The 26,256-nt window shown below is 39.2% G+C and overlaps 1 protein-coding gene across 14 annotated transcripts in view; it reads left to right on the top strand.

Moving 5' to 3' along the window:
• The window catches only part of RNF144B (ring finger protein 144B), a 193,942-nt gene that overhangs the window by 127,180 nt on the left and 40,506 nt on the right, over positions 1-26,256 (top strand). For 12 of the 14 annotated variants that reach the window (XR_004259689.1, XM_032247736.1, XM_032247735.1 and 9 more), the window contains one exon: positions 18,217-18,321. The exons of the other annotated variants lie outside the window; for them this stretch is intronic. Coding sequence is in view for 11 of the 12 variants with exons in the window: in XM_032247736.1 (XP_032103627.1) it covers positions 18,217-18,321 (105 nt within the window). In the remaining variant the exon portion in view is untranslated. The remainder of the gene's footprint in view (positions 1-18,216; positions 18,322-26,256) is intronic. 14 annotated transcript variants of the gene reach the window in all.

Below are 26,256 nucleotides of genomic sequence, written 5' to 3'. Positions count from 1 at the left end.
AGTGCTGGGATTACACCCTATTTTAAAGATCATGAAGCTGATCTACAGGAATGACTTCTCTAGTGTGACACATTTTCAGATTTGTGCATCTGTGTTTGGAAGTCTGCTAAGTCATCCCAACAAACCATTCACCTGATTGCCAGTTTATTTTTTATTTTTTTGAGATGGAGTCTTGCTCTGTCACCCAGGCAAGAGTGCAGTGGCATGATCTTAGCTCACTACAACCTCTGCCTCCCGGGTTCAAGTGATTATCCTGCCCCAGCCTTCCAATAGCTGGGATTACAGGTGCCCGCCACTACGCCTGACTCATTTTTGTATTTATTTATTTTAGTAGAGACATGGTTTCACCATCTTGACCAGACTGGTCTTGAACTCCTGACCTCGTGATCCACCCGCTTCGACCTCCAAAAGTGCTGGGATTACAGGTGTGAGCCACTGCTCCTGGCCTCTAATTACCATTTTCTAAATGTACTTAGGACACTCAGGGGAGGTTGTGCAGATAGCTGCTGTCAGATGCCACTACCATTGCAGTAGTTGAAGTCGGCTGCAACTTCTGCAAAGTTTGCAGAAATTCAAGGGTGTGATGTGTAGGATTTTAGTTCCTCTGTTTATCTCTTTGTAGAACTGGGACACAGTCAGGCAAGTGAGGGGCTCTCAGCAGAAGAGTCAGCAGGAAGGGCTATATGGCTGAATTCTCTCTTCCCTTCAGCTGCCAAGTTGGAATGGCTTTCAGCCATAGACTGAGACTTCAGTGAAATACAAAGTATTTGGTAATTTCATGTACACTGAAGCTACCAGAGAATATGGTTAGAAATGTAGTGAAACCTCAGTTGTTTACCTGTTTACCTCCCTGCTATCCCATTTTTCCTTGCTCTCTCCTTTTTATTAATTTGTTTTATTTTATTTTATTTATTTATTTTTTTTGAGACAGGATCTTGCTCTGGCACGCAGGCTGGAGCGCAGTGGCACAGTCATAGCGCACTGCACCCTCAACCTCCTGGCAATCCTCCCACCTCAGCTTCCCAATGTTGGGATTGTAGGCACGAGCCACCGTGCCTGGCCTTCTGGGTTTTTTTAATTGAAGATAATTTTTAATTATAAATGTAATGCATGCTAATTTAAAAATAAACCGAAAACCTCAAAAAGTGTGTGCATGATTCACTTATACTATTTTTTTTTTTCTTGAAATGGAGTTTCACTCTGTCACTCAGGCTGGAGTGCAGTGGCACAATCTTGGCTCATTGCAACCTCTGCCTCCTGGGTTCAAGTAATTCTTCTGCCTCAGCCTCCCAACTAGCTGAGTTTACAAGCATATGCCAGCACGCCTGGCTAATTTTTGTACTTTTAGTAGAGACGGGGTTGGCCAGGCTGGTCTCGAACTCCTGATGTCAGGTAATCCGCCCATCCTGGCCTCCCAAAGTGCTGGGATTACAGGCATGAGCCACTGCATCCGGCCCACCTGTACTTTCTTCTAGACTCTTTCCTTGTGTACTTACACATATCACTTAATAGAGAAATGGGATCTTTACCTACAGATACTTTTCTTTAACTTGAGTTTTACAAACATAGTACATTGTGGACAAGTTTCTGTGCAAAAATATACAGACCAACCTTCCTTTTTAAGTATTGTATAGTGTTCTATGATATGGTTGTTTGAAAATTTATTTAACTGGGCCCCTCCTAAATAATGGATTTTAAAGTTATTTCGAGCTTTTGCTATTATGAATGAATTTCAGTACTTATAGTACTTATATAAATGTGAAAATACCTGTCTTTTGGATAACTTTTTAGAAATAGAATTGTCTAACCAAAATATGTGTACTTTTTTTTTTTCTTTAAGATGGGGTTTCACTGTATTGGTCAGGCTGGTCTTGAACTACCGACCTCAGGGGATCTGCCCGCCTTGGCCTCCAAAATGCTTGGATTACACACGGGAGCCACCACGCCCGGCCGTGTACATTTTAAGTTCAATATGTGTTACCAAATTACTGTTCCAAACTGTTGCACCAGCTTGGCAGCCCCACCGACAGAGTTGGAAAGGCCTCTCTTTTGACACTTTGGGTATTTTCAAACTTTTCAGCTTCTCTAATCTGATATGTGAAAAGAACATATCTCATTGTTTAACCCATACTTCCTCTTTTAATGAGGAAGCAAATTGTTGTAAGAGAAGCTCATCTCTTGAATCTGTCTTTAAAAAATACACAGACTGGGAGCAGGGGCTCACGTCTGTAATCCTAGCACTTTGGGAGGCTAAGGCAGGCAGATCACCTGAGGTCGGAAGTTTGAGACCAGCCTGACCAATATGTAGAAACCATCTCTACTAAAAATACAAAATTAGCCACTGTGGTGGTGCATGCCTGTAATCCCAGCTACTGAGGAAGCTGAGGCAGGAGAATCGCTTGAACCCGGGAGGTGGAGGTTGCAGCAAGCTGAGATCGTGCCATTGCACTCTAGCCTGGGCAACAGGAGTGAAACTCAGTCTCAAAATATATATGTGTGTGTGTGTGTGTGTGTGTGTGTGTGTGTGTGTAGGTGTGTGTATATATATGTGTGTGTATATAGATAGGTGTGTGTGTGTGTATAGATAGGTGTATGTGTGTATGTGTATATATGTATACACACACCTATCTATACACACACACCTATCTATATACACACACACATATATATATACACATATATATGTATCTGTATACACACACACACACACACACACACACACACACACACACACACACAGAGTATTCAGTGCTAGTATAGTTTCAACTCATTTTATACCTTGGTGTTAATAGCAGTCAAGTTAGGAAAAAATTGGCCATATCTAGAAAAGTATATTGCACAGAGAAGACGTGAATGAATGAAAAAATAATGTTGGTCTTCGGAGTGTGGGAGACGACTTATCACACAAAGAAGTTCGTGTCCAGTGACAAAATGTTAGTAGGAAAAGGAGGTTTAAAAAAATTTAGGCAAGTTGAAAATTCAGTTATTCTAAAATACCACTTTCTGTGTATTTCAGTTCATTAAAGATTGGCTATGTAAGGCTTATCTTGTGGATTCCAAATATGCAGTGTATCCCTTGGAATCAGGTGAGACACAGCGCCTCATTTCCATGGAAATACATGGCTCTGTGTTAACTGAAAGCCTCAATGGTTTTGAATCTTTTCCTACCCACAGTAAGGAGGTCTTTTTGGTTTGACTCTTCTGGAAAATATGTGTGAGGTATTTACTGCATGAATGTAGGGTGTTTTTTCAATCTGCTTAAACTTCAGTTTATTCATCTGTTTAAAAAAATATAAGGAAGGAAAAGCAAGGGCATTTGAGTACCTACCATATACTGTGTAATATGCAAGGGTACTATTTTTCCCCCCATTTACTCTTCCAGTTTACAGATAAAGAAACCAATTCAGAGTTAAATAACTTGCCCAGGACCTATAGTATTAATTCCTGGATCATAGCATCGTTTGGAGGAAATAAAAACAACCTCTGTGAAAATAGATAATGTATTGCCTAGCACATTAGTATCTGGTCCCTAATTTTTGTTAGTTAGTTAGTATGAAAATGGATGAAGGCCCATGTTAGGATTTTGTGATCTTAACCTGAATATTCTAAAGCTTGACAATGGCCTGTATAGTGCAAAATTGACAACTGGCTACTGATTTTATATACATATAAGTTGAGTCAGTATAAAGCAAGAGTGAACAGCTACTGGTTTAAAGAAAATCCAAGGAGTTTTTCAGAGAACAGAAGGTATGTAGTCAGAATATAATGGTGGCTGTGGCCTCAGACTAGAGATTGAGCATGAGCATGAGTGTTCTATGAACTTTCCACTTTGTGATTTTGGGTAAATTATTGAGAAAATCAAGGCCAAGACGTTCAAATGTCTGATTTACACAACTGGAAGTTCCCAGTGAATTTAGCGTATTTTCAGATGTTGAAACTGAAGTCAAGGTTCAGGGCCAGGCCTTCTGCCTCAATGGCTGACATTCTTCCACCCTCCAGGTGCTTTGTGTCTGTAGAAGTTATTGGTATTCGTAGGAGGACAGTCTGACAGTTGTTTCCAAGTGATTCCTCTGTGCTGAGGGTGATTAATGTGTGGACTACTCCGGAGCCCAAAGACCTTTTCTGCAAATGGAAAAAAAAGTATAGCTTAACATCTGCTTTCTCTAGGTAGTATGCTAATTAAAGATTGTTTTAGCATGGAATGGTGTCTAGCCTTTGAAAAGCTTTATGGTTTATGGTATTGATAACCTTCAGAAAAGAAGCCTGGTTCAAATTACAGCAATTAATATGAAAAAAAAAAAACTCAATCAATACGAAGCCCCTTGACTTCTGAAAACTTGCTTTTTAGCAAATGTTAAAAAAAATTCCAGGTTTTACAGGATAAATCCTTGGGGGAATATTATGAAATAAGGAGTAGTTGCAGTCTTGATGGAATGTAAATTATAATTAGATTCTGATTTGGCTATGAAGTCATTGAATATAATTATTTCAAAATAGTTTTGAATAAAATGAGATTTCTTATAACCAGCTTAGTCATTGTCCAACCTTTTCTACTTTTTCAGAGTTCAGTTCTCTTAAATCTAATAGATTCTCTTTTGTAATGTAGCCAAAGAGGGGGTTTAAGGGTTAGGTCTGTTCTTAACTTATAGTCCCTCGTTCATATCATTCCATGTACAGAAACAATATCTTCTTGAGGAAACGTTAAAGCATCGCTTTTTCCCAACTTTTGGGTCATTAATATGAGCTATTTTGCATGCTGGCTTTAGAGGTTATATCCTGTAGAAGAAAATGTCGGTGATGAGTTAGCTTTATTCTCTCACTCACACAGTGTTAATATTTTTTTGAATTTCAAAAATTTAGATAGTTGTTAATATTGCTACCACTACTTTTATTTGAAATTTTAAAAATTTATATCGATATGTAGTAGGTATATATTAGTTTTAATTAACAAGACATTATTTCACTATAATTTATTCAAACTGTGGTTTAAATACTAAGAAAGATTTTATTTAAAATATAATAAGATTTCTGCCTTTAAGCAGTATTAAAATCTGAGGTTTGATGAGTGGTATAAATTTTATCTTTTGCTTTTAGTTTTAAAAAATTCTACAATATCCTGTTTCATGCTTGAAGATGAAAAAGAAAAACTTTTAAAAAGATGAAAAAATTATACAGCAGTTTGTTACGAAACAAGATAAAAGATTTTTACAACCTATAGAGTTATCCCTTGGTATCTTCAGGATATTGGTTCCAGGCCTTTTCCTACTCCCAAAGATACCCAAATTCATGGATGCTCAAGTCCCTTATATATTAGCATGTAACTTATGTACATCCTCCCATATACTTTAAATCATCTCTAGATAACTTATAATACCTAATGCAATGTAAATCTATATAAATGGCTTTTCTACCATATTTTTTGTGTATTATTGTGTTTTTAAACATATATTTTCTATCCATGGTTGCTTGAATCCACAGATGTGAAACCTGAGGATGGGGGTTGACTGTATACCAACTATGTCTTAGATTCCGCCTAAGTCCATTTGTGTTGATAAAACAAAATACGTGAGACTGGGTAATTTATAAACAACAGAAATCCACTTCTCATTGTTCTGAAGGCTGGAAATTCCAAGATCAAGGTGCTGGCAGGATTGGTGTCTGGTGAGGGCTGCTTTCTGCTTCCAAGATGGTGCCTTGTTGATTCCTCTGGAGGGAAGAAATAGGATCTGTGTCCTCACATGACAGAAGAGATGGAAGGGCAAGAGAGCACTTCAACCTTGAGCACTTTTATAAGGGTGCTAATTCCATTCGTGAGAGTAGGGGCTTTGTGACTTAATCACCTCCCATAGGGGTTCAGTTTTAACATAAATTTTGAAGGGATTATTCAAATCATAGCGATTCTAACATTAACTTTCTGCTTATCTCTCAGTCTATTTAGCCTGCTGTCCTTTACATGGTATAGTTTAATACTTATTCTGTGTTCTGAAGTAGAATGTGAGTACCCAATGTGTTGGCTTAGGATGGGTTGAATGATTATATTTTAGCCAGATGACTAGCATAGCCATACCTCATAGTTGAAGGGGTTTCTTGAACTCTTACTAATGTGGGTTTTTTTTTCTTTTTTTTTTTTTCTGTGTTACTGAGACCTTAAGTGCACTTTTAGAGATTCACAAGCACTAACAGTTCAAGCAGACACTCTAACAGTAGGAGGAAGAATGGTGTGACAAATGAATTCAGTGGAATCTGGCTCTGCTGAATTCGTGGTATGCTTATTCTCACTGCCTGTGCTGGGTCTGTGTGCTATGGCTTTGGTGTCAGCTGAGGACTTACAGCTCTGAAGGCTAATGTTTCTTTGGAGGAAGTAGAAGGATGTAAACTTGGCAAGCCTTCTTGTTTTCTTTCTCCTGGAACAGTCAGTTGCTTTTCTGAGTATACTGTGTCATAAGATAGCACCTGGGCCAGAGGGATCGCTTTGGGACTAGTATAAAAATTGGGGCCTCCTTCTGTTAAGAAAGGCAGCACAAGTGGGACAAAGGGAAACCCCTCTGAAAGGTTAACGGATGAGTGATTGAATTACTCAAATTGGAAGCAGATTTTTCCAACGCTAGTGCCAGTTCACTGCTCTGATTGGAATGTTCCTCCATTTTAGCAAATTTATTTGGCTTTCTTGTGAAGGCTGGGCAGGGCTACAGCATTTCCAGTGGGTTTATCTTCAGAGCCATTTCTGTCATGGAGCTTCTTAATTTAGATATTTCATGATCACTTGAGATAAAGATAGACGTATTTGATCACTCTTGCTTGGTAGGAACTGGAGGTACTTTTGATTGGAGTCCAGATTTAATTTCCCATATTGAGTGACTGTTCTCAAACTTACAAGGTGGATCTTAGTAATTTTTTCCAAAAAAAGTAACAGCACTATTTTGGGCTAAAATATTTAAAGGCTCTCAATCAGAGTTTTAAATTTTGCATATGTAATTTCCCCCTTAAGCTTAGTTTGCTGTTTCTTTTGGAACTAGCTGAATGCATATCTCCTCCATGAAGAGGTTGGGTAGAAAAGAGTGATGAGGGACATAGAAGTATCTTCCCTGATTAGAATGGAGGGCATGGATGGTAATGAACTAGTGGTGCTTAGACTTGGCTGCAAATGGGAATTGCTTCAATAGTTTAAAAATACTGATAACAGTTCAGCAAGGTGGCAGAATATAAGGTCAATGTACAAAATAAATTGTATTTCCATACACTAGTAAGAAATATGGTAATTACATTATTAAGAAAATAATTCAATTTACAATAGCATTAAAATTTATCCCTGTTTAGTACAAAATTTTCTAAAAACTACAAAATGCTCTAGAAAGAAATTTTAAAAGGCTAAACAAAATATATCCCATCTTCATGGATTGGAAGACTTGTTAAGGTGGCAATACTCCCCAAATAGATATACAGATTCAACACACCTCTCACAAAAATGCCAACTAAATTCTAGGCTCATCCTAAAATTCCTATGGAAGTTTGAGCAACCTAGCATAATGAAACAATCTGGAAAAGGAACAGAGTTGGAGAGCTCACTTCCTGATTTCAAAACTGATTACAGGGCAACGGCAATCAAAACGTTGTGGTACTGTCATGAGAATGGGTAGATAGATCAATGGAATAGAATTGAGAGCCCATAAATAAATAAATAAATCTTATTTTTTGCCACTTGATTTTCAACAAGGGTGCCAAGACAACTCAAGGAGGAAAGAAATGTTTTTCAACAAATGGTGCATGACAACTGGATATCTGTTTGCAAAAGAATCAAGAATTAAGATGTCTATAATCTTCCTCATACCACAGACAAAGATTAACCAAAAAAGACCATCCACCTAAATACAACAGCTAAAACTATACAACTCTTAGAAGAAGAAAATATAGGAAAATAGAAAAATTTTCATTATCTTGCATTAGCCAAGACATTATTAGATGTGTCTTCAAAAGCATAAGCAACAAAAGAAAAACTAGGTAAATTAGACTTCATAAAAAAAGACTTTTATGCTTCAGTGGACATCATCAAGAAAGTTAAAAGATAACTCACAGAATGGGAGGAAATACTTTGCAAATCGTATCTCATAAGGGATACAGGTAGAATATATAAATAATTCTTACAACTCAATAAGAAAGACACAAATAACTCAGTTACAAATGGATAAAGTATAGATAGTTCTGAATAGCGAGTTCTTCAGAGATGATGTACAAATTACCAATAAGCATGTGAAAAGATGCTCAAAGTCACTAGCCAACAGGGAAATGCAAATCAAAGCCACAATGATATTCAACTTCACATTAAGATGGCTATAAAGAAAATGACAGAAATACGTTTTGGTGAGAATTTAAAGAAGTTGAAACTCTCATACACTGTTGGTGGGAATGGAAAATGATGTAATTGCTTTGGAAAATTGTCTAGCACTTCCTCTAAAGGCAAAGATAGAGTTACCATATACCACACTTACTCCTAGGTATATGTCTAAGAGAAATGAAAATATATGTCCATGTGAAAATTTGTTCATAGCAGCATAATTCATAATAGCCCCCAAGTGGAAACAACCCAAATGTCCATCAACTGATGAAAGAATAAATAAAATGTGGTATATTTACACGGTAGTATACTAGTTAGCAATAAAAATAAATGAAGGACAAATACATGCTACAACATGTATGAATCTTGAAAACATTATGCTAAGTGAAAGAAGCCACTCACAAGGGACCACACATTGTATGATTCCATTTATATGAAATATAGAGGATAGGAAAATCCATAGATACAGAAAGTGAATGGTGGTTGCCTAGGGCTGTGCATGAAGGATCTGGGGGGGAAATGGGGAGCATGTACTAATGGGCATAGAGTTTCTTTTGGTATTACGAAATGTTCTAAAATCAAATCTGGTGATAGTTGCATACTGTGAATATACTAAAAATACTGAATTGTATACTTTAGATGGGTGCATTGTATGGGTATTTGAATTATATCTCAATAAAACTTATTTATGACATATATATAAAATATATATAATACTTACATATTATATATAATAATACTTATCATATATGTAATATAAACTGACACCTGGGTCCTTCTCTTAGAGAGTCTGAATTAATTGGTCTGTGGTATGGTCTGGGCATTGGACTTCTGGAAACCTCCCCAGATAATTCTATTATAAACAGCTGATGTGGAGAATCTTGACCTGGGTTTTGGTACTTAAAAGTACGTTTTGTGTGCTAGAGGCACCAACAAGACCTGGGAACTTATAAGGAGGGCGAAATTTCAGACCCCACCCAAGACCCACTGAATCAGAATTGGCATTTTTGATAGGATCCTCAAGTGACTTGGGTGGACATTCAAATCTGAGAAACATTGTCAGTAAGGTAGTTGAATAGTAAGGCAGGCGAATGTTATCTTTGAAGTTCCTTATCCTCTGTCCATCCACCCCTCCTCCTCCTGCCAATGGCTTTTTATTAAGGATACCCTTCCCAGTAGTATCTCTTACCTTCCAGTGTTTCTTGTCTATAAAAACACATCAGGCTTAGAACATTTTCTTTGGGGGCACTGCTCTCTGCTAAGGAACCACTGGCCTATTGGGATATATTCTCTTGAGAGCAAATAGGCAGTGGACCAGCACAACTGGTTCTACATAGCAAATGAGGTGACCCAGGAAGAAAGTGTAGAAAGATGAGAGTTTAGATCCTTTTCTGAAATTCTAGCATTTAAAAGTCAAGTAGAGGAAAATGCAGAAGATTGAGAAAGAATGACTAGAGGAAGAATGAAAACCAAAAGAGTATGGAATCCTGAAGACCAGGGGAAGAAAGGTTTCAAGAAGGTGGGTGTGGTTAACTGCGTGTGATACTGCTGTTGAGAGGTTAGGAAGGAAGAAACGCGTACTGGATTCAGTGGCCTAGAGCTGCTTCAGTTGAGTGATGGGGAGGGATTGGGATGGGATTGGTGAAGGAGTGAGGGAAGACAACTCTTTCAAACATTCGATTGTGAAGAGCTGAGGAATGAAGAAGGCAGTGTACAGCCAGGAAGAGGAGCGAGGGAAAGCTGTTGTTCTTTGCTGTTTTATTATGACTTTTCTTTGATTAGAATATTTTGAACATGTTCAAGTATAGATAGGACAAAATTCAAAACATAGGAAAGAAAACATGAGAATAGGTAAATTTCTTGAAAGGCAGGAGGAGATGGGAACCGGAAAAGCAGACTTGGCTCCTATGTGTCAAGAAAAGAAGAACAGAGGATGGAGGTGTGTGTGGGTGAGTTTGTATGTTTCAGTTGTCAGAGGTGAAGGAGCTTGGCCACAAAGCTGAGCACAGACTGAGTATCCCTTATCTGAAATGGTTGGGACCAGTAGTGTTTGGGGTTTCTGATTTTTTTGGGGGAATATTTGTATTATACTTACTGGTCTACTGTCTCTAATCTGAAAATCTGAAGTCCAAAATCTCCAATAAGCATTTCCTTTGAGTACCATATTGGTGCTTAAAAAGTCTTGGATTTTGGAGCATTTCAGATTAGGATTTTGGATTTTCAGATAAGGGATACTCAACCTGTAAGTGCTGGATTCACGCTGCCAACTCCCAGAGAAGCCTGACTGTCTACTATGTGCCAGGACCTGTGATTAGATGCTTCTAGGGGAATTGAAGAGGAGCAGATGTTATCTAGATCCTGAAGGAGCATTTAGGCTATAGAGGAGGCAGGCAAGTTGATAGTCATTTGCAATGTAGCGTTGCTCATGTGTACAATAAACATCTGGTGTTACCTGTGGTCATCATAGGAAGATTGGCAAGTAGAGGAGGAAAAGCCAAGTCTTCTGGAGAATTTGGGGAGGGGAGGGAGGTTGGATCATTTATAAAATTCTCTCTGGATAGTCAGATATTCTGGTGTGTCCCTAAGTGAGAAGGCAATACCACCAGCCTCACTGCTAATGAGAATAATTTCGTTCTCCCTCCTTTTGATGGTTTATGTGGCTTCCTTTTGAAGGGGAAAAGAATTGGAACTTAAACTATTTTAAAATTTCCTTTATTAGAGTCTTAACAAAACTTATACAAACATGGCATAAGGTACTATATAAGCGTATTTAGGCATATGTCACTTAAACAATAAGAACACCACAATAAACATACAAACTGAATATTGATTAAAATTACAGACCAATAAAGCCAGGTGCAGTGGCTCATGCCTGAAATTTTGGCACTGTGGCAGGCTGAGGCAGACAGATCCCTTGAGCTCAGGAGTTCAAGACCAGCCTGGGCAACATGTTGAAATGCTGTCTCTACCAAAAATACAAAAAATTAGCCTGGCATGGTGGTGTACACCTGTGGTCCCAGCTACTCAGAGGCTGAGGTGGGAGAATCGCTTGACCCCAGGAGGCGGAGGTTGCAATGAGCTGAGATCGTATCACTTACTCCAGCCTGGGTGACAGTGAGACCCCATCTCAAAAAACAAAATAAAATAAAATTACAGACCAATAAAATTTAAGTTAGCATTAATATGATGAGTGATGTTTAACTTTGGTTAAATTGCTTTTTCCAGTTAGGCTCTGGGTTTGGTGTGTTCCAATGACTAAGTGGTAATTCGATGATCTTGTCGTGTTCCTCTTTTGGAATCACCAAAATCTGTGACATGTTCAGCATTCACTGGGCGCAGAGTCTTCTCTTCATTTTTCATTTTCCTGTGGCAATGATAGCACCTCTACCTGGCAAAGCAGGATGGTACCACAGACCCAGGGTTAGCACGGAAACTGGGTGGAAATAGGGAGTTTCCCGAGATGGTCCCAGGCATGCTTTTATTAAGAGCGCTGAATAAACATAAAATGGGGAAAATCTTACCATGCAGAACTCTTGGGTTCCCAAGAATATACCCTTGCACCCAGTTTGAAAAATACAGTGTGAGCTGGGTCTTAGGGTGCTATGAGAGCAGACGGGCTGGGTGTACTGCCACACTAGGGGATGAGGCAGGGAAGCCTTCTGGAATAAAAGAGCTGAAGGATGAGAATTGTCAAACTAAGGTCTCTTTTAAGCTGTGCTTATTTATGGCTTGCTTGATTTTGTACTTTTCCCTTTAATCATTTGGTGCCAGGTTTTCCCATCGGTCCTCTCATGTCTTATTTGGTTGGCAAACACCTGCAAGAGGAAGGTTGGTCCCCATCAGTAATCTCATATTAGTAAAAAAAACCAAGGGATCTGAAAGGGGTTTCGTAAGAAAAATTTTAGGATCAGACTATACCAGGAAGCAGCTTCCTACCTAGCTACAGATTGTTAATTTGCTTGAATTTTTTCAAACCAGGATCCTTTTGGTGTGTTGGATAGGCTTTTGAGTAGGGAGAGATACTGTCTTGAGTTGTACTGATAATTTAACACAACAGCATCTAACAAAGGCGGCTTTATTCTTGGATCATGTATAGAGATCATAGTCTGAAGTGGAATGAACAGAATATTGGCCTCAGTGTGAGATGTTATGTAGAACACACTGGACACATTGTGTTCTGAGGCAGGTGAATGTGAGTCCACATTTTATGGAATGTCTACTTCAATGTTTGCATTGTACCTGGAATGATAAAAAGCAAAACAGGTACCCAAGGCCTGTCTGGATTTTGGCCTTTAGGCACATTCCGCCTCATCACCTTCCTTCCCACTTGGCTGAGTTATGGATAAGAAAACCTAGGTCAGTAGTTCACCAACTCAGCTTCAAGCCAGGTGGGCTGACAGTCCTCCTCTGACCACAGGACCCCAGTGCCTGCATCCAGAAGCATCTAAGATACTGGAAGTCAATTTATATTTTCAGTGAATGGACGGACCAGTTGTGGCTGACACCTGTAATCCCAGCACTTTGGGAAGCTGAGGCAAAAGAATCCTTTGAGCCCCCAGGAGTCTTGAGACCAGCCTGCCTCGGCAACATAGACAGACCCTATATCAATCAATCAATCAATTGCCGAGTGTGGTGGCAGGCATCTGTAACCTCAGCTACTGAGGAGCTGAGGTGGGAAGATCACTGAGCCCAGGAGTTTGAGGTTGCAATAAGCCATAATTGTGCCACTGCATCCTGGGCAACAGAGCGAAACCCTGTCTCTAAAAAAATAAAACAAATTAAAAAATCAGCTAACAGTACTCATTACCTCCTTCCTCTCAGCAGTACCTATTCTCCTCTTACCTATTCACCCCACCCTCATGAGGCTTTTCTAAGGTTCCTCTTAGCCTGTGGATTTTCATTTCTACATGCCTGCCTATTCAGAAACATCTATTCCATTCTCCAATTATACTTTAACTCAACAGCATCTAACAAAGGCAGCTTTATTCTTGGATCATGTATAGAGATCATAGTCTGAAGTGGAATAAACAGAATATTGGCCTCAATGTGAGATGATGCATACCTCTTTTCACTCTTCAGAGTGAATGGGGGACTCTCCATTTCCCTGAGAGCAGCCTAGTCAGGTGATATTGTCCCATTTTATAAATGACAGCACCGTAGCTAGAGAGGTTAATGACTTACTCAATATGCAGAGGAGACTTTGGAGTTTGTACTTCAACCTGGATGGTTGGAATCCAGTTCCATTGGCTATTCGTTATAATGATTTATTTTTTCTTAGAAAAAAAAAAAAACCTTTTAGAAGAGTACAATCTAGTGATAGAGAATGAGGAACTATATAGTAAGTTTTAAAAAAATATGCATGTATTTCCTGCCCACTCCTGTGATTTGTTCTTGGTTGGGTACGTAGTAGCTTTGCCTTAACACTGTGACCCTTTTTCTGTGTCCATCATAATAGATGAGAACACCTTATATGAAGAATGCCCATGAGTTTGGTACATTGGAAACTAATACCCTTGAAAGGGGTCTAGGAGAAACCTGTTTCTGAGAGGATTCCATTGCATACAAATTATAGACTCTCAGAGTTGGAAGAGACAGTATGAGTCATCTGGTTCACCAGGTGTTTGATGGTTAAATTTTTGGTTAGATCTCATATGAATCTTTAAGTTGTAAAGTGAGTTTGATGAACAATCCTTGTTATTTTGCATGACCCTTCATGGCCTAAAAATAATTCTTTGTTTTACCAAACTAAGTAAAATGTTGACTATTCCAAAGAAAAAGGTTTTGTTTTTTTGTTTTTTTTTTTCCCCCTTGGGTCATCTGGGTTTTTGAGATGTTCTTCTTGAAACGTTTTCCTTGCAATTTGTTACCTGTTAAGAAAATTGCATATTTAAATATCTATTGAATGCTACTTAGTAAATGTAATTTTCAAAATGTGACTAAATGATGGTAGTTTTATTTTTAGTATGTATTTTATTTTGCCATTCTTGCATTGCTATAATCTGTTTTTATTTTCTGTTTCTCTCTTTAAAGCTAGATGCTAGTTTTTTTCCCTACAATTGTTAACCATTTACCTATGTTTTGTATGACAGGCACATGTGATTCATGTGAATGTTTCCAGTTATTTTATGCTTTTTAGCCAGAGATATGGAAGAAGAGAGGGACACTCTGAGATTAAATATTTTAGTGAAAGTTAATGCACGGCATATAACAAGCCTGGGTACTTGAAAATTCAGTAAGAAGCAATAACTGGGGCTGGTGGTCTTCCCTCTTTGCCTTTGAATAGAAATGCATGCCCACACTGATGGAGTTTCAAGTGCCTGTGCTGTAGGATTACTTAGCAACCTGCCCTTGCAAATCTCTATCTTGAACCAGTGTTTCTTAGCATTAAAAACAAAGGGTATATGTGCTTAAACCCTGGAGTCAGTGTACAGAGCTCTAATTTCTCACTGAAAATCATGGGTTACATAATATTGTGGCCAGGAGAATGCTTACAGGAAGTTTTAAAATTCATTAAGTTGATAGATGGTAGTTCATAGTGCACCTAGGAACATTACATTATTAGTAAGAGGCACATCCATTTTAAGTTCTTGGGAAGGTGTGTATTTCAACTTAACACATTTGTAGTTATATTTGAAATGAACACGTTTGCCTGTAAAGACTCACATAGTATCTTTAGTTCCAATTTAATGCTAAGCTTATTCTGTAGATCCAAATATTTCTAAGAAGAGCCTTGCATAGAGGCACCTGGAATATTCTGTTACAAGTATCTGTTCAGTCTACACAGCTTCTCCACCTTAAGTGGTTTCACTGGTCTGTTGCAGGGAGTGGAGAAACGCTGTCTCAGAAGGCCAAAGGATTAACATTTTCCCCCAAAGTCTTTGATGGAAAGTCTAAGACCAGGAGAAGAAGAGTAATAACATAACCTATTATTATGTAATTTGCAAATTCGTGAAGGGCTTCCATATATAAATTGTGTGTGTGTGTGTGTGTGTGTGTGTGTGTGTGTGTGTGTGTGTGTGTGTTAAACCCTGTGAGGTAACTGTAACAGATATTATTGTCCCTGCTTTTTAAATCAAAGGAGGCAAGTCTGGGTCATAGGCTAAGTCATTTTGCCATTGTCACCTAGTAAAGTGGGTCCTTCACCCAGGCATTAGGATCTGAAGTTCTTTTCACTGTTGACTTTGTTTTCCTCAAACACCTTCCCCTTGAGCCTGGAGACCATACCTTTCCATCTTTTATTTAACTTTCTTTAAGTGGCTGCTGGGGGTCAGAGGTAAGATCAAGGGAGTAACAACGGAACAGGTGTGCCTGTTGGAAGGCTGAGATGTCCTCAGAAGCAGAACAGGATGGACGGGCTTTCACGTTGTTTATTCATTTGTCCCTGGCGTGACACTCCTTTTGGTGAGCCGCCTCGACTGTTCCCCTGGGGGATCGCCTGGCCATTAACATTCTTCCCCATATTTCCTTGCTGCTGCTCTCTTCTATGTCCCATTGCTGCTGCTGGATACCATGTTTGGCACAGTGAATCCTAGAGCAAGTGATTTTTTTCACCCTTCTGTTGAAGAAAGTCAAGGTTAAAACACAGTATCTATATGGTGGTCAAGTGTAAGGGAGGAGTGACTATGGAGGATCCCTGTTCCCAGATAAGATACCTTCTATTCCTCAGTTTATACTAAATCATGAGCATTTGTTCATGTCTTTTAAATATCATTTGAAGACGTTTTTCATGATTCTGCACGGTCTATCACATAAATTTAGCAACGTTTATTTGAAGGTTATATTTTTAGTATTTAGGTTATTTTCTAGTTTTTGCTGTGATGAATGTTGTAGAAAAAATTAACTCTTTGGAGAAGAAAACTGTTGTCTATTTGAAGAGATACAAATCTGGTTTAAATGGTTTGCCCTAGTCATTGATTCATCAATACATTGTAACAGTCATTTATAATCAGGTAAGTACATGATTATTTTTCTGAAGTAATATAATAGTGATGTTAGTTTTATTTTCAGATGGAGAAATGAGTAAAGATGGTCAATAACAGGAATAGGTTTCACAATTACATCGCCAGCATTCTGACCCTAGAATTTTACTTTTGGTTTATACTTTTATAAAAGGTTGGTGCAGCAGAATTTTTTTCAGTGCAGCACGTTGATACGTAAATGTATAAATTTTAAAACTCTAAACCCAGTTGTAAATAATCACCACTTTGTAAGAGTCATTGCTTCATCAGCTGGCTTATGTATTTTTGGTAAAATGTACTCATCAAACATTTGAGCTTGACTTTTTTGGTCATGCATGTAGAAGAGGTTTACCAATTATGAGCAAATTAGTAGAAGCTGAAGAACCAATTTTGGATTTCTTAGAGGTTTATTTCCTGGACCTTCTGCCTTCAATTTCTTGTGGGTGTGTGTGGATGGGTAGAGAGGAATAGGGGGAGGTGTTAGAGGTTTAGAGGTTTCCATAAAGCTGTCAGTCCCTCTCCTGATTTCTCAGTAAGACTCCCATCTCCACCCACTGTCCAATATCCAGACACAGCAGGCAATGAGAAGATCAGCTTTGTTCCTGATGTTCTTCCTCTTCTGTCTGGATTTCTTTTTTCTTTTCTTCTCTGGGTTTTTTTTTTTTTTAATTCAGTTTCTTCTCTGGGCTTCTTTTTTTTATTCATTTTTTTCTCTGGGCTTCTTTTTTTTACTTAATTTCTTCTCTGGCTTCTTTTTTTAAATTCAATTTCTTCTCTGGGTTTCTTTTTTATATTCAATTACTTCTCTGGGTTTCATTTTTCTATTCAATTTCTTCTCTGGGTTTCTTTTTTTTTGTTCAATTTCTTCCCTACGTTTCTTTTTATTCAATTTCTTCTTTTCCCGGGTGACCAGTGCCTTTTTTTCCTATTCAAACTTCTTTAACATGGCACCCACAAAGACCCATATTTTTGGGAAGGTCTCATTGTCTTTGGGATAATGTCTTTGGGACAGTGTGTCTCATTGTCTTTGGGAAGAAAATTATCTTTGATATCCCAGTCAGCAGGAAGTCACCTGACTTTGCCAAATTTGACATTATATTTTCCAGGTGCATTTGTTTTTAAGAGTGATCCTGGCCAGGTGCCGTGGATCATGCCTGTAATGCCAGCACTTTGGGAGGCTGAGATGGGCAGATCACAGGTCAGGAGTTCAAGACCAGCCTGGCCAATATGGTGAAACCCTGTCTCTACTAAAAATACAAAAAAAATAACTTAGCCAGGCATGGTGGTGGGTGCCTGTAGTCCCAGCTACTTGGCAGGCTGATGCAGGGGAATTGCTTTGAACCCAGGAGGTGGAGGTTGTAGTGAGCCGAGATTGTGCCACTACACTCCAGCCTGTGCGACAGACCAAGACTCTGTCTCAAGAAAAAAAAGAAAAAGTGGTCCTGGAAATGTCACTGTCTTAAGCTTACTTTGATTGTATGGCTAGCTCAGTGCAAGGGTTCCAGCGTTCTGTTCTACTTTTGGGCAAACTTTGATGGAGAGAACCACTAAGTAAAAATGGAATTAGGAATTCATATAGGGTTTTTGTTTTTATTTTTTAAAGCAGGAGGAGGCCTTTAGCATTAGAAAATAGTGTTTTTTCTTCTCTTAATCTATGGTGGCTGAAATATGTGAGCACAGGCAAGTCTGACTTAAATGAACTCTTAAGATGAAATCATACATAATTAATTGTGTGTCTCTGCATTCGTTCCAAAGTGATGGCTCTTAGTATTCACACTTGTGACAACTTATGTTTCTTGAGTATAAGAGCCTTAGGACAGCCAATTAAGGAAGAAGAGGCGGTTACTGTTCTGCTATGTAACCTTTGTGCTACTGTAATGGGATGCATAATTATCTGTTGTTTTTTTTTTTTTCCTTAACTTCCAGTGCCTGAAACAGTACATGCAGCTGGCAATCCGAGAGGGATGTGGGTCTCCCATCACTTGCCCTGACATGGTGTGCCTAAACCACGGGACCCTGCAGGAAGCTGAGGTATGGATGACTGCCATCATCTTCCTATTGACATTATTTATGAGGATCTTGACTCCTTAGGTATTTCCCTACCATGGAGTCTAGCAACAAAATAGAGGTAAACTTTTTCAAGGAGCACTTCATTGCAACATACCTTTAGATTTTTTATACAAACTGGTGAAGCTGTCATTTATCTCAGTTCCATTTACATATACCATCTCGAGTGTTGAAGAAGCTTTAGAATAGACAAAAGTGCCAGAAATAAAATTTACCAAGTGTGAAGTTTGGAGGCCGATATGGTTTGGCTATTTCCTCACCCAAATCTCACCTTGAGTTGTAGTAATTCCCACATGTCAAGGGTGGGACCAGGTGGAGATGATTGAATCATGGGGGCGGTTTCCCCCATGCTGTTCTCCTGATAGTGAGTGCTTGTGAGATCTGATGGTCTTATAAGGGGCTTTCCCTCCTTTGCTCGGCATTACTCCTTGCTGTGGCCGTGTGAAGAAGGATGTGTTTGCTTCCCCTTCTACCATGATTGTAAGTTTCCTGAGGCCTTCTCAGCTCTGTGGAACTGTAAGTCAACTAAATAACAAGTCTTGGGTATTTATTCATAGCAGTGTGAGTATGGAGTGTTACAGAGGCTGAATAGTGAGTGGTCTTGTAAATTGTAATGCCCTAAAGATAAATAGACCATGGGTTAGCCACAGTTATGGAAAATATAAATGATTATGATTCCACAGTGATAGCCTGAGTTGAACCATTTCCAAAGAGCAGAGACCTTTTGGAAGAGATCAATTGATCTGTTTCAGGCATCTGAAATGTCTTTTTTTGAGTGAGTTCTCTCATTTTGTTAAGACACTGATTTTTCTCCTTTTGTTTGTTCAATCACCAGTTATTGACTTGCCTTTAAATCTGCCTTTTAATCTTCAGACTCTGCTCACTTTAAGTTAGAATATAATGAACTCTTATTCATTCTCAGGGGATTTGTAAGCCTCTAAATGACATTCCAAGAAACAGGTGAAATCAGTTATTCATTTAGCAAACACAGAACACCTGCTTTGTACCAGGCATCCTTCTAGTTGTTTTCATTGCCAGTATTCTATCTAATCTTCTCAACAGACCTCATGAAATTGGGTGTTGCTTTCAGGTAGGGAAACTGAGGCCCCGAGGGTTTAAGTAATTTACCCAAAACTGTGTATCTAGAAAGTAGAAGAGACAGAATTCTAATCCTATACTTTTTGACTGCCATAATTACATGACTTTAAGAGTAGAATTAGATTGGCCAGGTGCTGTGGCTCATACCTGTAGTCCTGGCACTTTGGGAGGCCAAGGCAGGAGGATTGATTGAGTTCAGGAGTTCAAGACCAGCCTGAGCAATATAGCAAGACTGCCCCCCCTCCAATGTTTACAAAAATAAAAATTAGAAAATTAGCCAGGCATAGTGGTAGATGTCTGTAGTCCCAGCTACTCTGGAGGCTGAGGTGAGAGGATTGCTTGAGCCCTGGAGGTCAAGGCTGCAGAGAGACTTGATCACACCACTGCCCTCCAGCCTGGGCAATAGAGTGAGATTTCATCTCTTAAAAAAATATTGGTGTAATCCCAGCACTTTGGGAGGCCGAGGCGGGTGGATCACGAGGTCAAGAGATCGAGACCATCCTGGCCAACATGGTGAAACCCCGTCTCTACCAAAAATACAAAAAATTAGCTGGGCATGGTGGTGCGTGCCTGTAATCCCAGCTACTCAGGAGGCTGAGGCAGGAGACTTGCCCGAACCCAGGAGGCGGAGGTTGCGGTGAGCCGAGATCGCGCCATTGCACTCCAGCCTGGGTAACATGAGTGAAACTCCGTCTCAAAAAAAAAAAAAAAAAATATTGGGGTGGAGACGGCATAGAATTAGGTAGGTAGATAGAACATACGATAAAAGACTTAATAATTGGCGATAGGGTGTCGATTTTAGATCTTTCCTTGCTTCTCATGTGGGCATTTATTGCTGTATATTTTCCTTTAGACACTGCTTTAAATGTGCCCCAGAGATTCTGGTGTGTTGTGTCTTCATTTTCGTTAGTTTCAAAGAACATCTTTATATCTGCCTTCATTTCATTGTTTATCCAGTCAACATTCAAGAGCCAGTTGTTCAGTTTCCATGAAGTTGTGTGGTTCTGAGTTAGTTTCTGAATTCTGAGTTCTAACTTGATTGCACTGTGGTCTGGTAGACTGAGGTCTGTGGGGGGGAACTAGGGGAGGGACAGCAGGGGGTGTGGAGTTGGGGAGGTATAACATGGGGAGAAATGCCAGATATAGGTGATGGGGAGGAAGGCAGCAAACGACATTGCCATGTATGTACCTATGCAACAATTCTACATGTTCTTCACATGTACCCCAAAACCTAAAGCGCAATAAAATATATATATATATGACTTAATAATTAGAAACTCAATTGTGTGTATGTGTGTACCCACATGTAGATATGTGTATAGATGTACATACTGTGTATAGATATATATGCAATATAGATATAGATATATTTACTGTACATGCTTCATTGTATATATAGATCTCTATACACTGTATATAGATATATATACTGTACATGCTTTGTTTATGGATATATATACTTTTACATATATATCCTTTGCTTTGTAAGCAAAGCAGTCAGAAAGGTAGTATAGACAATTTCTAACCAATTTGTATCTAGGCATCCTGTGTTCAATTTATTGATTAGTGGATGAGTGGTACAAATGAGATATATGTGTTTTTTAGGGAAATATAAAAGGAATGTCTAACTGTTTTGAAGTGATTTATTTTAAGAAAATCATGGAATAACTTCTTTGGTAAAAAAGTAATATCGACTATGTAAACCCTGCGGAGAGATATATTATTGACTTTTGTAGGGTAAAAGCTATAGTGGAGAGAAATTGGACTAGTTACTAAGAATATTGTTGATCTGCGTCACTGCAAAATTGTTTTAAAAATGAGACTTAGGTTTTTGGGTACATCTTTGTATGCATGATCCTTCCAGGAGAGAAGCTTCCTTTTTGACTTGCTTCTCAGGTGTCTGATGGGTCAGCAAGTGTGTCTGGCCCCATTCCAAGCTGGGCTGGAGAGGATAACAAGACAGGCCCACCAGTGCTCTTCTTATGGAGCTTCTGGTCCAGCAGAGAAACAGTCAACCTAAAACGAGTCAGATAATTATAACAGTGAAATGCGAGAAATGGACAGGCAACAAGAACTGTCTCTGCTGTGAAATCTTGGTGAATTAATACATATAAAATCTATGAAATGTAAATGAAATGAATAGCTTGGTGAAATTTCAAAACAAGCCCATGAAAGTCATCGGATTCCTGCATGCTAGACCTGTGCTGACTAATCCAGTCGCCACCAGCCACATGTGGCTATTTAAACCTAGATTGATTTAAGTGAAATGAAATTAAAATTTAGTTCAGTTATGCTAGTCAATAACTGTTGAGTGATGAGCAGTCACATGTGACTGATGATTACCAGACTGGGCAGTACAGAATAAAGTATTTCCATCAGTGCAGAAAGTTCAGCTGCATAGTGTTTTAGAATTTTGAGTAAATGGTAGCCACTAGGCACTGATGGTTTGAGTACCTAATGTTAGGTAGGGCCAGTGTGCCTAGGCAAGTGGATCAGGACTGGCTGTAGTCTGCCTGTCAGTTCTCTAGAACACAGCTTAGGTAGTCTTCTCATTTTTTTTCTTGCTTTCTCTCTCTCTCTCTCTCTCTTTTTTTTTCCCTCCATCCCCATCACCTATATCTGGCATTTTTCCCCATGTTATCCCTCCCCAACTCCCTACCCCCGACATCCCTCCCCTACTCCCTCACAACAGACCCCTGTGTGTGATGCTCCCCTACCTGTGTCCATGTGTTCTCATTGTTCAACACCCACCTATCAGTGAGAACATGCTGTGTTTGATTTTCTGTTCTTGTGTCAGTTTGCTGTGAATGATGGTTTCCTGGTTCATCCATGTCCCTACAAAGGACACGAACTCATCGTTTTTGATGGCTGCATAGTATTCCATGGTGTATATGTGCCACATTTTCCCTTTCCAGTCTATCATCGATGGGCATTTGGGTTGGTTCCAGGTCTTTGCGATTGCAAACAGTGCCGCTATGAATATACATGTGCATGTGTCCTTATAACAGAACAATTTATAATCCTTTGGATATATACTCAGTAATGGGATTGCTGGGTCAAATGGAATTTCTATTTCTAGGTCCTTGAGGTATCACCACACTGTCTTCCACAATGGTCGAACTAAAAAAAAAAAAAAGACAGGGTTTTCCTCTATTGTCCATGCTGGAGTGCAGTGGTGCAATCACAGCTCACTGTAGCCTCAACTTCCTGGGCTCAAGCAATCCTCCTACCTCAGCATCCCAAGTAGCTGACACTACAGATGTGTACCACCATACCTGGCCAATTTAAAAAAAAATTCTTTTTTTGAGGAGACAGAGTCTCCTTATGTTTTCCAAGCTGAGTTCAAGCAATCCTACTGCCCAGCCTCCCAAAGTTCTGGGATGACAGGCGTGGACCACAACACCTGGCTTCATATTCTTTGTATAGACATTTTCTCCTTGTATTTCCCCCTTCCTTTGTTCTCCTTACCCTTTCCTCACTCTGTACCTTCTCTGTCCTTCTGGTTCTCTTTATCCAGTTTTACTCTAATAGCAATTTTACTTTTAGGCTGTATTAAAACCAGACAAACCCAAAATGAGTCTTAAAAATTACAAAAGGATATTAGAAAAAAAAAAGAACAAAAACATGTTCCAAACTAAACTGTGGTACTTCTTAAGTTTTCAAAAGTCTTTTTCTCATTAGAGGAGTAGGAAGACACTTCAGGGCATTGATGAACTATTTCTTTGCTCATTGTTCTTGCTAAGAGTCTGGCCATAGATGGGCGTAAACGTATAAGAATAAAATGTTATCTATCAACTTGCTACTGTTTTTTTTTTTTAGTGATAAAAATATATGTGGTAGTGGTGCTTGATAATCATTTTGAATTGAGAATGGAATAGAAGATTATATTGGAGATATGGGTAGCTGTGTCAGTTTACGTAGGCCTCCTCCTTTGAAAGTAAATACCACACATGCATGAATTGGACTATACCCCCTTCTTTTCTAACTTCCTTTGGATCAAGATTTTATTCTATACAGTTACTACATGTGGCTTATAATCTCTGTATTATTGTATACCACAGTGAGGTTCATTTATATATGCTTGACTAGGTTCTGTCTCCATGACTACTACTTCCTTCAACCTTTAAATAAATGTTTAATTACATAGGTGACACATAAATATACTTTGGTTGTTAAAAATAATTCTGATTTAAGGCTGGTTCCCTTTGTCCTGCTGGTATTTATATTACAACATGTGATTCTTCATTGTCTTAACAAATGCATTTACGTCTAGCATTTCTTCATCTTCAAAGGATGGCAGGAATGCAAGCTCTTTTCTCTGAGTGCTTCCTTGTGTAGGTCTAGCTTACAGAATTGGCTGTGCTCCATGTATCTGCCTTCTTGATTTTTCCAAATTGGCTCTGCTGTGATTATGCCTCCTAACTTTTATTTATGAAGAGTAGCCTCCTTAGTGACACAGTTACTGCCCAGTTCAGGTTCAGTTTGACCCTCAGTGTCCATGGGTTCTGCATGTGGGGATTCAACTGCAGATGGAAAATACTCAGAAAAAAAATTGTGTTTGCACTGAACATGTACAGACTTTTCCTTATCATTATTCCCTAAACAATGCAGTATAATAATGATTTACCTAGCATTTGCATTGTATTAGGTATTATAAGTAATCTAAAAATGATTTGAATTATACAGGACTGAGGATGTGTGTAAGTTATATGCCAATACCAACCCAATTTATATCAGAGACTTAAGGATCGGAAGATTTTGGTATCTGGAGGATGCTGCTGCTGTTCCCTTGTGTAGGAAAAGGTAGAAAGTGGCAGCTTCCCTTTCAGTGTCATGGAAGGTGGTGAGAGATAGTGACTCAGGAGGACTTGTGGCTAGAGGTGAACCCACTAGGAGCCAGGAAAAAGTAAAACTTTCCTCTATTACATCATCTGGTAGTTTTAGCTTTTGCTCTGCAGAGCTTTTCCAATATACTTGACCTTGTAATCTTGTCCAACATGAAATCATGAAAGGCAAAACACAGGTTGTTTATTCCAATAGCCTTACTTTAGGCGAAGCCCTTGGTTAAAGTTAGTAGCCCTGTTCAAAAGGGTGATGATGTCTAATTTAAGCAGTTCCCATGTAGTGTTATTGAAGGAGTATCTGTCACTTCCTGGGCCAGCCTGAACCATTCTTCTGGCCTGTGTAAAATTTGAGTGGTGAGTACATACTCCTATTTGAAGAGTACCTGTCATTACATGGCCCGAGAGTTTTAACTTCTTCCAATTGCTAGGTGTCGGTGGCGGCCAGGGAAGAGCTGCTCACTCACTAATCTTTTTTCTAAGTCCTGGAGCACTGAAATGACCAACCCGCCTTTTACTGCTAGTGCCCCAGTGTGCACCAGAGAAAGGGTGGGTACAGCTGCTCTTGCCAAGAATGGAGGGTTCAGAATTTCTATAGGAAGAGATTTAGGGTGGGGCACTCTAGAAAGCTGGGGTAGAGGTATGGAGGAATCGAGTAATGGGGAATTTGAAGCTACGTTTGCAGAATAAATGCAGTTTTTTTACCTACATTGCATATTTGGGTGGCTTTGGGAAAGTTGGCTACAGTGATAGAGAATCCAGGTGTTCTTCCCAAATCCTCTGCCTCCACTTGCCATCTCCTCACGTTCTTCCATCCCATTGTCATGGTGGGAAGCTGGGGCAAAGGAAAGATGTGGATGCCCAAAAAGGAGGCCACATTCCTGTTACTGTGGTAAGGACCTGAATGGGAAGGGTGGAGTGTGTCTGCAATAACCTTTGGCTGCAATATGTGTTGGCTGGAGAAAAGTAAACCTCTGGGATGGTGGGGGATAGAGGAATCCGCTAAGCCAGAGTTAATAGATATTTTTAAGTTTCCTGGTTGAATTACATTTTAGAAAGCATTTAAAACTTTGTTTTGAATTGTACTTAAAACTGTATAAGTGGGGAATAAGTTTCCAAGATTTTTCTTTAACTAATGGCACATAGAAAACTAAGCTGCAGTGGGTTGAATGTGTCACGTGGGTGTATGGATGTGTCCCTTTTACTTATGACTGAGTTGAGGGAGAAAAGGCAAGAGATGATATATGGAAAGATGATCTTGGTTAGATAATGTACAGAGACTTCTGTAGTGCATGTGAAACAAAGAACAGCGAAAGCAGCCGTCTGCACTGGACTGTGAGGATCAGTGGCCCTGGAATTCCATTTCTCTCCCATCTTTCCCTTCCCCAGGGGCCCTGCCTTCTGCCTCTCAGTGATGGCCACATATGGCTTCCAATCAGGATTTTTTATCTGGTATGCAGGCGAGAAGACTTCAGCTTGTTAGTTTCACTCAGGTGAACGGGTGAATGTGCGGTTTTTGTTCTCTCTTACGAAGAGGAGCTCTCATTCTCTCAGTTGTGAAAACATTCTTAGTTCCTGTGTTAATGTGATTAGACATTGATCGGCAAGGTGAGAGTGATTTCCCTTGCCTTTCATGTTGCAAGTCATAGCATCTCAAAAATTGCCCAAACCTTGACAGGTTGTAATGATCCACTTACTAGTGGTCAGTTCCATCTCCGGATGTACTGATACGTTTTCTTCTTTGTTCAGCCTGTTTAATAGCAGAAACATGATTTAAAGGACCAAACCTAAGTTAAGTTTTTTCCTAAGGCGCTTTTTCCTTCTGTCCTGGCTTTCCAAACTCTGGTGGATAGTGCTTCCCTAAAGCCTATCCCCAACTTCGGTTTCATTTTTTTGACCGAGTCTTCCTTTCCTAACTAATAGGCAATATATGTTATATTTATTAACATTTCTTATGGGA

Source organism: Sapajus apella, unplaced genomic scaffold, assembly GCF_009761245.1.
Source record: "Sapajus apella isolate SASKATOON/1434 unplaced genomic scaffold, GSC_monkey_1.0 scaffold63, whole genome shotgun sequence".
Taxonomy (NCBI): domain Eukaryota; kingdom Metazoa; phylum Chordata; class Mammalia; order Primates; family Cebidae; genus Sapajus; species Sapajus apella.
The sequence above is the reverse complement of the archived record's forward strand: the minus strand, read 5'-3'. Positions and strand labels throughout refer to the sequence as shown.